This window comes from Serinus canaria, chromosome 1A (assembly GCF_022539315.1).
Source record: "Serinus canaria isolate serCan28SL12 chromosome 1A, serCan2020, whole genome shotgun sequence".
NCBI classification, from domain to species: Eukaryota; Metazoa; Chordata; class Aves; order Passeriformes; family Fringillidae; genus Serinus; species Serinus canaria.
In genome coordinates this window covers 8,159,806-8,173,222 of record NC_066314.1, presented here as the reverse complement: position 1 = coordinate 8,173,222, position 13,417 = coordinate 8,159,806, and the positions used below count along the sequence as shown (strand labels likewise).

General features: G+C 40.5%; 1 protein-coding gene across 4 annotated transcripts in view; it reads right to left on the bottom strand.

The window, feature by feature from the left end:
- Positions 1-13,417, bottom strand: part of SEMA3D (semaphorin 3D) — a 131,132-nt gene that overhangs the window by 15,823 nt on the left and 101,892 nt on the right. For all 4 annotated transcript variants that reach the window (XM_009086870.4, XM_030238347.2, XM_030238346.2 and 1 more), the window contains 3 exons: positions 6,086-6,308; positions 2,910-2,998; positions 1,063-1,104 (listed from right to left, as the gene is read on the bottom strand). In XM_009086870.4, the coding sequence (XP_009085118.2) occupies positions 1,063-1,104; positions 2,910-2,998; positions 6,086-6,308 (354 nt within the window). The remainder of the gene's footprint in view (positions 1-1,062; positions 1,105-2,909; positions 2,999-6,085; positions 6,309-13,417) is intronic.

Here is a 13,417-nt window from a genome sequence, read left to right as displayed (position 1 = left end):
ATCCATCCCAGCAACACAGCAGAGAGGAAAGGGGACTGCAGTCCTGGAAAGACACCAGCACTCAACACCCTCACACTTTTAGACGTGTGCTGTAGTAAAAGATCAGAACCAAACCACGGAAAGAATGGCTTAATAACACATTTAAAAACGAGGGCTGGATACTCATGATGTTAACAGTCTGGGAACTAGGGGTGACCTTGTGTGAATAAACTTCATGTTCTGCTTCTGATCCTGAGGTAGGACAGGGATAATGTTACTGCCCTGTCCCCAGCATGTGAGTGGGTCGCCTGAGGAGCCAAGGGTGGTCCAAGCTGGAGCTGGCTCATGCAGCACTTCCATCTGGCCTGCCACCTTTTTTCATGGGAGATGGGACCCAGCTGTGCTGTGCGTGCCTGAAAGCCAAAATATCTCCTCCTGTGTGAGTGAGCTGTGTTGTGCCAGAGCTGCTCTGGCCACTTCTGTGGGTCAGGGAGGGGTGGCTCTGGTGTCACGCTGCCTCCTGAACATGCAAGGAGCCATCCCAGAGCTTGGAGCTGCCATAAAACCCTTTCCCATCAGGAGATACTGCACTGGGACCGGCCCCTGCGTTGCCAGGGTTGGACCACCCAGATTCAGGCTGCAATTTTAGAGGAGGGGGACTGGTTGTGTGCATACAAATTTTAGCACAGTGAGGCCCTGATCTCTCCTGACTACTAATAAAAATAAAAACAAAAATAGTAATAATAATTTATTGCTAGATTGTAAAGAGACAAGTATTTCTGGAGGCTGGAAAAAGAATGTGCATTGGCTTCACTTACAAATCCCACTACCACACTTACAAATCCCACTACCATATGACTAAAGGTTTGTTTTCCTGAATAATTACCAGCCTGGGTACACAAGTTACTGTTTGTAAGCAAATAGGAATTAGGCAGGGAAACAATTTCAAACATGTCTCCTTCCTTCCAGTTACATTTTAAGAGCCATCCATGGAAAGCTTGGCAACTAAGCAACAGGCATCACCTGAAAATAGGTGTTCAGTGTACCCCATATCCTACAGTAGTTAGATGAGATTATGATTACCTGTTTCTGAGAAATCTCCATGGTCGAGATAAATGAAGGATGCTGAAAAAATAAAACAGCAAGATGTATTAGTTTACAAATTCCCTGCTCTTAGTGAAAAAGAGGGCAAAATTTAACACACAATAAGCAAACAAAACTACAGGTTCGTTTGCATGGTTTAAAAAATATGAAAAAAAAAACCCTAAACAACAGAAAATCAAGAAATTCATGCTGCCAAAAAGAGCTCCCATAAATTTCCCCAGCTGGAAGGATAGAGTTTGCTATCTACCCCATCCTGGGCAAGGAGCCTTTACATCAACTCTAGTTCATATTAAGCACTATTTGAAAGGCTTAGTTGCCATTAAAGGGATACATAGGCAGATCCCTGCACCAGGATATATTTCATGGCTATGAGAGATAGGGAAATTTTTGCCTGTAACTGATGTAAGAACAGCACAAAGCTCAGGGTATTAGCTATCACCCAACAGAAGATTAATCTAAACCTATTGTTTAATATTAATGCAGTTTGAGGAAATAAAGCACATTTTTTTAGCCATTATCCTCTTCAATTTTCTGGATTCAAAAACATGGAGGTAGCAGTTATAAACATTACCAATAAAAATGTGAAGGAATGTCTACTGAGTAGAAAAAAATGACCTCTTTTTTGTTTTAAATACGATATGGCACATTTTCCCTTGACGTTATGTTTTAAGAATGCAGCAAATTGGTGCACATACTGGAACTGCTCATTATTTGGCAGGCAACTGAGTTATCTTGGTATTTTCTGAGTGATATTTATAATTGGTGTCCAAGACAGTGGGAAGAAGACATAGAGATCCTTTAAATCAAAGCTTCATCATACACATGACATATCAAAAAGCATATGAAGAAATGAACTCTTTGAAATAATTGTTAATGATTCTGTGCTTACACTTGGAAAAATCCCAAATTAATTTATTCAGTATGGACAACAATTTGGGCTGGACAGCACATAGCAGAGAGGATGTGTGAGAAATTAATCAAAATGCTGTGGATGCAGACGAACTTTGATGGAAAAGCAAAGTGAAAACTGAAGAAGAGCTGTGCAGCATGAGAAGAAAGCAAAGTGAGAAAGCAAAGAACTAAGAAGAAACTAATAAATGGAAAAAGAAAATCAGTAGGGAAGACAAAGGTTTCCCTTTTTCTGATGTAAAAGTATGTTGATGTCAGCTCCTTTACCAGCACTAAAGTTAGTCAGAAATTGTGCCTGTGCAACAAAAAGAAGTTTGGGCTTTTCACAAGCTGTGTTTATCAAGAAGTCATTGGTGTTAGCAGGGTTCCATTTACAGAATAACCAAATCAAATTGGTCAGAAATACTGAGTCAGCCTTCACCAATAAATAAAGGCACACTGATAATCAAAACTAACTTCTTTTTTATTTTCCTTATGTTTTCAATTCCCATTGTTGCTATTTTAAAGGACTCCTCTGCACCCATGGAATTTTGTGTGCTTGTCTTTTAAAAATTATGATTGTACCTAGAATACTGTCAATGCCAATTGGGCCATAGAAAATTTTACATTAAAAATACAGTACTACTATTTAAATAGGTATAAATAATAAAAAATGTGGGCTCATAATAAGATTTCAAACTAGAACAAAGCAGGCTAAGTGATGCTTTCTACAGGTTTGAAAAATCATGGTCTGTTTGGTTTTGGACATTTTTCAATTGACTTGCCCAAAGAATACCAAGACATTTAAAAATTTACGTAGTGTTCCTCTGGAAACTTGAATGAGTTCCACTAAACAAACAACCAGACAGACAAAGCCAGTTTGGGCCATGAATTCCCCTGAATAATATTTAATTGATGTTGTGGCTATTAATGCTTACCTTGAATATCTGCAGCTCTTCCAGGACCACCTCCTCCTTGGTCCACTTCTCCTTTGTGATACTCACAACCTTCAGGACTGTGCCTACATCTGAAACAAATGTGCCTCATGTAAAACCCTCAGGTATGCTTCAATAGGGGTGGGCCACTCCATTTCCTGCCCTGTAGATAAAGCTAATCCATGAGGGATGCTGCTTTCCAACCACATCTATCCCCTCTGCATCCACTGCAGCCTGCAGAGCTCTCTCCATGCAGTGTATTTATGGTTTCACTGTATGGCTGAGCCAACACAGTCACAGGCTGCTCCTGGCAGGGATGGTCCAGCTCTCCTGCTACACAAACACACACACACAGACAAGCATGTCCATGCTGCCAGATACAAGTTCTGCACATTTCCCTGAGCCAGAACTGGGGCCCGTCTGACCCCAAAGAGAACTGGCTCAGGGGACTAAATTGGCAGAAAATTATTTCCTCTTTTTTATAGAATTCATTTGTTTCCAGTATAACTCCTTAATCAGAAGTAAACTTCATTTTAATGCAATGAGTTAAGCAATGCACTTTTTAAATTTATTCTTTCATTGAAGGTTTTTTTTTTTAACTCAACTTCATTTAGCATGAAAATCTTAATTTATTCATTATTTCTTTGGAGTCATCTAGAGTTTTAAAGTTAAATCTATTTATCAATTTTAACCTGGATTCTTGCTTGGTGAAAAAAAAAGCTGCTCATTTCATGTCAGACCATTACACATTACTGAACCTTGAACAGCCTTAAAAAGAGCTCAGAAATTGCTCAGGGGAAGTGGGTTGGGTGCTGGGATGTGGGAATGATGCAGTGCAGCTGAGTCCTAAGCTCCACACATAGCAGTGAAATAATGAAAAATAATACATTACAAGGCAAAGAATGAGATTTTCATTCTTCTTTTCCCAAACTACCGAAGTTAATATTACCAATCAAAGCCAAATTATTACAGTTTGCCTTATGAATGAGAGGTTTTTTCCAGAGTTTGTTTGACATAATTGCCAAAGTCACACATGTACAAGTTGGCTGTGTACATTCAAACATATAATAAATAAGCTACTGATCTTCTGCTGCTCAGCATCTCCAGGGTTATTTGTTATATCCCTATTCAGTCTCTCTAAATAATTGAAACTTTATCTTTGAGGTAATTTCTTTCCTTACAATGAGTTTAGAGGATAAAACAGAACAAAACCACCCATTTACAGAAAAGATAACTCACTTTTAAGGAAGGCACTGCAGAAAAAGAAATGTTTGCATATCGTGGAGTGCCATCTAGTGACTGCATGGTACTTGCTGGCCTTGACACCTCTAAACCTGACTACTTACACTTCTGTTTGTCTTAGTGCCAGGTAGGAACACTTAACCTTGGAGTATTTGATTGTTGGTCTCTCAATACAATTTTATTTCTACAAAAAACTTTAAAATAGAGGACAACAAACATGTGAAAGCAGCTTCTACAGCCACTAAAAGAATATTTTGTACATTTTTACAAGTGATCTCATCTTCTCAGACAACTAAATTTCAAATTTCTTCTCACTCTTATCACAAGGAAAGTAAGTTGCAGTGAGCACTCCCAAATCCTAGGCATCACACAGTTTGGGAAGGAGTTCCTTTTACTCTGTTGACTATATTAATACTGCTCTCAGAAAGCAACAAGGATTTTCCACCATCATGCCTAAAGCTCATCCCCAGCCTTCTCAGCCAGTGGGGGAGCAAACAGCACTTTAATGGGCTTTTTTAATGACTCTGTGCTTTTTTCTCTGACCCCACTGCACTGACTTGGGATCACAGAGGGTCTGTGACATTCTCTGTTTTTAGAAGACAAGGGTTGTGAAACCAATTTTGCTGAAAGACATTAAGGTTCTGAGAGAGAGGCTATCTCTAGACTCCTGTGTGATGTAACACAGGTAGAAAACTCTTCAAGGCTGAGACAACCCACATTACAGGAGATGATGCTCTCTGACAATTCACTCCTTTCCTCAAGTTACTTCAGAATACCCACACGTATCAAATTGTGCTATATGACAAAATTTGCTCACAAGCCAGATAAAATGCTGGGCAATCCAATAGCACTGGGGTAGGATTCAAACTGAAATCCTAATTTCCCTAATTAGGGAAAAACTAATTTCTAACTAATCCTAATTTCTCATGGCAGTAGCTCATTCACTGCACTTGGATAAACCTTGCCACCTCTATGTACCTCAGTTTCACCTTCTCTGAGTTGGGGATAATGGCAATGATCTCCCTACTAAAGCACTCAGATCTACCAGTAGAAAGTGCTTGCTAAGACCTATACAGAATGAGAGTGAGACAATGTTGAATTATGAAATAAGAGCAAAAAAACCCCAGTGGAGTAATGTGGTAGATTATTACTTCAGAAATGTTATGAATAGGTATATTCATATTCCTTAGCATACCTTGCTGTAGGGTGATTCATCCAGTGATTCTAAATTTAATTACTATGGGACAACTAGGCCTTTTCCTTAAGGCATTTATCTATTATAAAAATGTATATAGATAAATAATTACCCAGAGAAAAACAGCAAAGCAGGTTCTTCCCTGACAGAATAGCTTAACCTCTCTGTGTTTAATCCTAGTTGTCACATTTGGAGCTTTCATGTTGATAATTTTTATCTTTTAAATTAGTTGAGTATAACTGTTGCCTTAGGCTCAATTTGAAATCCTTAACTGTTCAGCATCACATGAGATAAAATGCTGAAGCTCCATGTCACTAGTGATAATAGGAAACACTCCTTGAAGCTATCAAGGTAATTTCTTTTTTTTTAAATAGTTTTATTGATGTGCTTTCAGCAGGATGTGAGACTACCATGTAATGTAAAGACAGGTAGTACCTGGAGGGTAAGAAAGTTCAGGTACTCTGACCCCTAAATGGGTTATCACCTAGGCAGCAGGAGGCATTTAAATCCCAACAGCAGTAATATCCTGAATTGACAAATTAATTTAATTTAAGCACTTGCAGGCAGAGCTGGATCAGAACCAGGAGCACCTACATGCTTCCTGAACGCACAGGAATTCATATGCATGGGAAAAAGATGGTAATCTAGAGCTAGATTCAGGTTTATGCAGAACCTACTGGACTAAAGGTGCTCTAAAAGGATGGGGTTTGTGCAGAATGACACTGGCAGCTCTCTCCCATACCTGTCCCTAGGAAAATGACATCATACTGCCCATCCTCTGCCATGACGTGGTCCACCACGATCTGAGTGAGGCGATAGTCCACGTTGATGCGCGTGAACACCGGCGCTCCCGTCACCGGGTAAACCGACTTGTACATCAGCGGGTGCCGCCGGATGAAGCTGACGACTTCGTCAGGGAAGTCCCTGGTAGACTTTATGAGAGGATCATAGGTTTTGCTGGGACACTGAGGGACAGAGAACAAGGAGATGAGTGGAATTTTAGGGAAGAACAAGTAGAAATCAAGTTTTCTGCAATAACATTTGCAAAGCTGGTAATAATCCTATTCTTCAGCGGTTCTTCTCATCCCAAAGCAGCACTTGGTCACCAATGCCTCATTTTTTGAAAGAATTGCTTTAAAACCAGAGAAATTCTCATGATGGGCTGAGTATGGGTGCAGAGAATTTTACCTCCTTGTTCCCTGTGACACTCACAGCCATAACGCCACGTTTGGTATTTTACACAGACAAGGAGAGGAAAGAAGACCTGTCGTGCTCTGCAGGATTCGCTTCTGGGCACAGCTAGCAGCACAGTTAAATTTGCTGCAGGCTGCCCGGAGCAGAGCTGGAACCAGAGCAGGGGCTGCCATCAGCAAACCTGGGCTGCCCTCCCGTGGCTGCTGCGGGAGGAGCGCACGTACTTCAAGTGCAGCATCTCAAGGTTTTCCTGCTTTCAGTGTTTCTGTTCTTTTTTCCAAAGCTGCCTGAGTTGCTGCCTGAGTTTCTGCCTTCGGCCTGAAATCAGAGGCCGTAACTTTTCCCAGTATATGGCCAGAATTCCTTTAAATTTCAGTGAACTGTACTTCATACACATCACACATATTTTCATCTAAAAAAGGCGTATTCTCAGGATGCCAGACAATCCCTGTGACTCATTATTTCTCCAAATTTACTTCCTTAATCATTCACTGAGCTGATACTCTTGACCAGGCCCATGGCTCAGCTGTGGCAGCATCCTTTTCTCTAACTTTTAACAGGACAATCTCATTCTCTTCTGCTCCTTCAGACAGTTCTCCATGCTGGGGTTCACTCCCACCTCTATTAGACCCCTACTGACAAACTGGTCACTCCACCTGTTTCTTTAGCTTACACAAAGGTGGCTCCAACACATCTTGCCCAAAGACTACCCACAAACATACTTCTTCAACCTTCATCAGGTTTTTCCCTTCTGTGCCTTTTGGGGTAAGCCCAAGTACATATGTGCAAGGTGGTTCATTTTAGTGACCCATGATCTCTCATCACCTATCTCTGCTTTCTTACAGCAACTGTTTACATGTCTTTTCTGTCCCTTCTTTTACAATCAGTCTCGAATCCAAGCCTGAGAAAACTTCTGTTTGGAATCTGGAGGCACCTAGATGTATTACTGGGGAATGAAAATTCTGGATAAGATGAACTGGACACATTATTCCAGTTGGTGACAACCTTTCACATAGGAACTATTCATTGCTTCTTTTTTATTAGTTTTTAATGCAGTAATCCCTGTATTTACTGCCAGGTGGAGCTCTAACACAGCCTGTGAAGAAAGAAATGTCATCTGGTAATACCTCAGTATTGTATCAAAAGTTCAGGTTTGTGGTGAAGTTGCTATACAGCTCTCCTTCATAGCAATTTTTGACAGAGAAGATTTTAGTTCACATTCCCAACTACCCAGTTTGACATGTGTTGAATCTATGGTGCCAGTTAGGATTTCTTCCACCATGTAAGGCAGAGTAGCAACTATATTTCTGACTGAGGGAAAAGCTTCACAAAAGTATTTGAGACTACCTGTATATTCAGAAACAAACCAGGCCAGCAAAGCACAGGCCAGCTGATGTTACACATCCACATCTGTGGCCATATCTGAAATTTCTGTTTGGGTCAATTCCTGGTCTACCTTAGACCCCAAACACCGCCACAGCACTGCCATGGGGAAGGTGACACTTGGAGCATGCCTAAACTACAGCAAAGCCCATCTTAACATTAAACAAAAGACTAACTAGGGGTCTGAACCTGACCTCTGGTTTTAGTTAACAGAGCTGTAGCCCTGGTGATTTAAGAGTCTGCAGCCTATTTCCATTCCTTGCTTGAACTGAATGTTATGGCTATCTAGAGAGATAACAGACTTTGTGCAAGTGTCCACTTGCTTAGTGTTGTTTCAGACTGTGGGAGTTAAGCTTCTGCATCCCCATCTTCTTAACAGATCTGAAATAGTTTATTGAAAAACATCTTAAGCCCCTGGATCACCTAATAGTTTTTGACAATATCCCCATGGACAGTAAATCTGTGCCAATTTGAATTAAGAAAAATTCCATCACACAGTCATTTTTGTTTCATTGTATAATTCCATTTATGGCTGTGAAAGAACAGACAAGAAAAAAAAAAAAAAAGGGTTGCATTGTCATGTGATAACCACCCAAAAAACATTCCTTGAAGATACAGCTGAATACAAGTAAAAAAGAAGAAAAGGAAAAGTCCTGTTGATAAAAGCAGTTCCACTGGAAACACGTATTGCAGGGAGATATCCCTAGGGGGTTTGTGCCGGCAGTTCTGTAAGAACTTCACCCTCGGCTTGCTGGGTATCATCTCCCACATTCTGTTTTTTGCTGAGCTTTTACAAAGTCTTTGCAAGGTTACATCCTTTCAGTGGGCTGTATTCAGCTTGGCTTTTGAAGAGAACAATATCAGTAAAATAATTTCACAAAAAAATATGACTTCGAGACAAAAAGCAGAGTTTGAGATTAAAAAATTAAGTTTACCTTTAGAGGTGTTGAAAAAAAAGTTTTTTGGGATAAATAGAGAGAAGCATGTGATGACTTTAATTTTCTTTGCAGTAGAGTTTTGCATTAATTTATTCTGTAAAGGATGAGAAACAAATTCACCTCTTCAACTTCCCAACCATGCAGTAACTCTCTTCCCCTCATGGTGGACTACAGGTTGATTTTCCCCATATGTCCCATTTCTGTGGTTCATGCTCCCACTCATTACTCAGAGTATCTGCATCTACTGGAAATGTGCTGACTGCTCACCTATTAACAACTCAATTCCAGAAGCTCATTTCTATGTGGAAAATGGGAGTAGCCCCTTCAGTCTTAAGAAGATCTAGATTTTTGCCAAAAATGTATCATTGGAGGAAGATGAGAGCAGTGACATCACTTACTAAAAACCACTGGGATAAAATTTCTGACAATATGGAACTATAGAGCTGCTACAGTAATCCCAAAGGCCCAAGCCCTACCATGCACGATACAGGGAAATCTTCTGCCAGCTTGCTTAGTTAATTAACTAAAAATAAGGACTAGGGGTTTGATCCAGAAATCTGCTTCAGTCAACAGGATCTTTTCCAATTATTTCAGGGCTTTGGACCCTATCCTAAGACAGCATGACCACCAAGAACAGCTGGGCAGGTGTGACTGTTATGTTTGGCCAAGGGAGTTATTTCCAGAGGCATCACTCACTGTGGCATGATGGATGGAACAGGGGAATTAGAAGGTCATTTTAGCCACCCTCTGGCAAAGTTCTCAGGCAGTTTTTTAAAGCTGGGTCCACCCATCATTGCAGAACAATTCCTGTAGGCTTGTGCTTCCTTTTCTAGCAATCAGTAGGATGTAGGATGGTCAAGTGGGTGAGTGAAACAACCTTTCATGTCCGAAAAGGTGAGTTCACATCCTGTTGCAGGTCTCATGACAGCAGTTCTGGGTTCTCTGCCCAGTTCATAGTTCATTTATTCACATCATCAGGACCAGATGCTGTCTCAGATATGTGACATCTCCCACTGGGGACAATAAGATACTGGCTTTTATATCAAATGTCACAGGAGTAGGTTGGCAGAGTTGTTTCATGTGGACTACAAGAGAATCTGGCTTCATAAAAGTTCTCATAACACTATCACTGAGCTCTCTCAGCACCTTCAGCTTTTGCTATAGGGTGGGATTCGTCTCACCTGATCTAGATTTTAATCTTGGCTGCATGTGAACTGCACAGAACAGCAGCTTCTTTTCTCACAGAAGGCTATCTTTCTCTTTCTGATAAAGAACTCTAAACAAGCAGCTTGGATTTGATGCTCTTCTAGATAGCTGATATCAAACAAAATTAATCACATGATATCAGTCAAGTTCCCACCACTAGATAAAAATTTTGCAAGATGCTTGTTCACCATATAATCAATTCCTCAGAGGTTGTTTAGGCCTTTACTGCCATAAATAATAACTTGATAAAAATATGTGTGTCAGAAATGAAGGATAAAACAAAACAAGACAACCACTCAAAACACACAAACAAACAAAAACCCCCAAACCCAAAAGAAACAGAGCTGGAAGTGCTAAGGGCATTCAACTGCTCTATAAACTCTATGGGCACAAATCTTCTGAAAAATCAATAGTTACTTAAATTTATTGACATGCCTTCTGTGTGAGCTCAGTTTTGACAGTAATCACTCTGGACTAAGTCCTGATCCCATGTGATCTACAAAGATGCCTTCTCTTCCCTCACCTGTTATTTGTATCTGAATGTGGTCACACAGTGGTAAGTTTAGGCTAATCTTTCTTAAATAAAAGCAAATACACACTAAATTAACACCACCACACATATGTAAGCTTTTCTCCTTTTTTCACTTGTCTTATTAAATTTGCAGCTTAGCAGAGTGCTGGATGTGTGGATCTCACACAATGCTGAGACATACAGTGTGACTGTGTTAACATTATGTGGGAAACGTGGCCAAGTTTCTCAAAAGCTGGTGCCAGAAGCTGGGCTCCTAAATAAACCTCCAATTTGCCAAACTGGATAGTGCTTCACACCATCCAGTGAACTCAGTAAGAGCTGCTGGATCTAACACCTATTAAAATGGTGGCAATTATTTGGGAACCTAGCTATAAGGTACATGAACAAATATCCTTTTCATTAATGATGCATCTGTAGTTCAGTAGTGCTGGTGTCTATGGACAAACTAAAAAAAAGAATGTTGTTCCCTGGGAACTTCAAAAGGGTTTCTATTACAAATGTGTTGAAAATCCCAGTTTTAAAGTGTCTTGTCACATGTATCCTGAGACCCACTTAACACTGAGACTCAAGCAGCTACAGGGTAAATTGATTATATTGAGTGAAGTAGGCATCTGCTTGCTTTTATAATGTCCAGGCTGGGAATTTTTATGGATTTCACAAGGACAACTGAGAACCATGCCAGCAAGTCACTCTTGTGAGTACTGGAAGTATCCAGTATGAAACATGAAAGAGTGAAGTATTTCTTAAACCGCTCCCATAGCAGGGAATTAGATGTCTTAGTCTGGGCTTCCCTCCTTGAACTGGGAACTCCTTGCTCCTTGTCCTGGGAACTCCTTGCTCCTTCGTGTTGAAGACATTTTACTTTTCACAGATTAATTACCTCTTATCTTAGCCAAAACTAGTAACTAATAAGTTAAGTCTTCCAGGCTCTAAATAAGTTGTCTTACCAGTGATTCATCAAGCAAATAGCAGATAAAGTAGAGAACTACCTTCATCCTCTCACTTCTGTGTTAAATGGGGACCTCCAACACAGCCAATGCACTGAAGATGGAACTTGGGTTCCTGAGAGGCCTAAATACCATGTGGCTTCTTTTCTGTAGACTGATCAGAGCTGCACAATCCATTCTGTATTTGTCTATAATGTCTACAAAACCCCTTTATGCTCTCTACAAGATGAGTGCCAGGACTGAACACACAGCGGGGAGACTCACTTTTAACCTTGGAGCTACTCAGTGAGCCTGGAGGAAGGCTGGCGTGAGGGGAACAAAACAGGTTTGTAGGAGAAATACAAACAGTGCCAATTTTAAATGGAATCAAACAAACTCTTCCCTTGCAACAAAAAGCACAAGCAAAGAAAACAAAATTTTTAAGTCCCCTATTATTTTTTAATGGTTGTACTCCATTGCTTGTGCAAGATTTGTTCTTGTGTTTTTTCTTGAGCACTTTGTATTGCTTTGCTATTTAACACACCTGTGGTCTTGATAAAAAAAAAGCTGAGAAAACTGAGCATTAATCTGAGGCTAGCTGAGCTGAGACCAGCTGGATGAGTGAACTTGACTTTGCAGGTGGCACTTTGCAATTCTCTGCTGACCTCTAATATGAGGAAAGGTGACAAGTTTTGCAACATTGCAAAAGGCTGTTACAAGCTGGAAGGTGATTCATGTTGTGGAAAACAGGCTGGTAAGTAACAGGAGGTGTAGGAGGCTTTCTGAGGAAAATAAAACCATAAAGTGAAACATTTTACTTAATTAAGCTGCCCCATTTTACAGTAGGGAGATCAAAGGAGACAGGAATTGGAGAAGCAAAGAATGCCATCTGTCCCATAAAAGACAGGTGAAAGGGGAAGATAAGTCTAAAAATAACAAGGGAAACCTCTGCAACCTTCAATGTTTTATAAACAAGCTTATTAAAGCAGCAAAACTAACCAGAAGGGAGGACAAGGGAGGTTTTTGGCAGGCAGTATTTCTCTGTGGCACAGCCAAGTCCCAATGGACACCACATCTTGATCAGCATGCACACTGGAAGACCAGAAGAAATAAAGGAAGGGGTTTCACTGAAGAAAGGGAGAGAAAACAACTGAGAGAAAAGAAGATGAAGAAGGATGAAACTGAGTCAGGGGAGGCTTAGGTTGGATATCAGGAAAAGTTCTTTGCCCAGAGGGTAGTTGAGCACTGGAACAGGCTCCCCAGGGAAGTGGTCACAGAACGTCTGACAGAGCTCTGGAAGCATTTGGACAATGTTCTCATGTACATCCTGTGACTCTTAGGTGTCCTGCACAGGGACAGGAGTTGAACTCCATGATCCAAATGGGTCTCTTCCAACTCAGTGGATTCTATGATTCTAAGATTCCATGATTACAGGAAAATCTGAGGGGTTGTAAGGGAACTCATTAAATAAAAAGAAAACACAAAGAATTCAAGAGGCTGGGACCAGATTCAGATCTGGAGTAGAAGTAGGTGAGACATTAAACTCTTTAAATGGACAAGAGCAAGGTGTTGGGCTGCTCCTTCTTGTAGCTAAGTGACTCAGACTGCAAGGTTCTTACTTTGCTCATTCAGATGTTTTGCTCTTTTGACAAATCAGATCAGTAAGATATACAGACCTATCAAAATACTTGCGGTTGCCCTGGCTAGCATTTAACAGTCCTGCATTCTGCAGTAGATCAGACTGAGTGTTAATCTGCATCTTTAAATACTGACATTTCTCTAAAAATCTGACCTTAACAATATTTACTCACCGTCAATGAAATGAGTATGACTCCTGTGAACCCCATCAGAATTTCCAAATGGGCACTATGAGTTGCTGTGATACTGCAATTGCT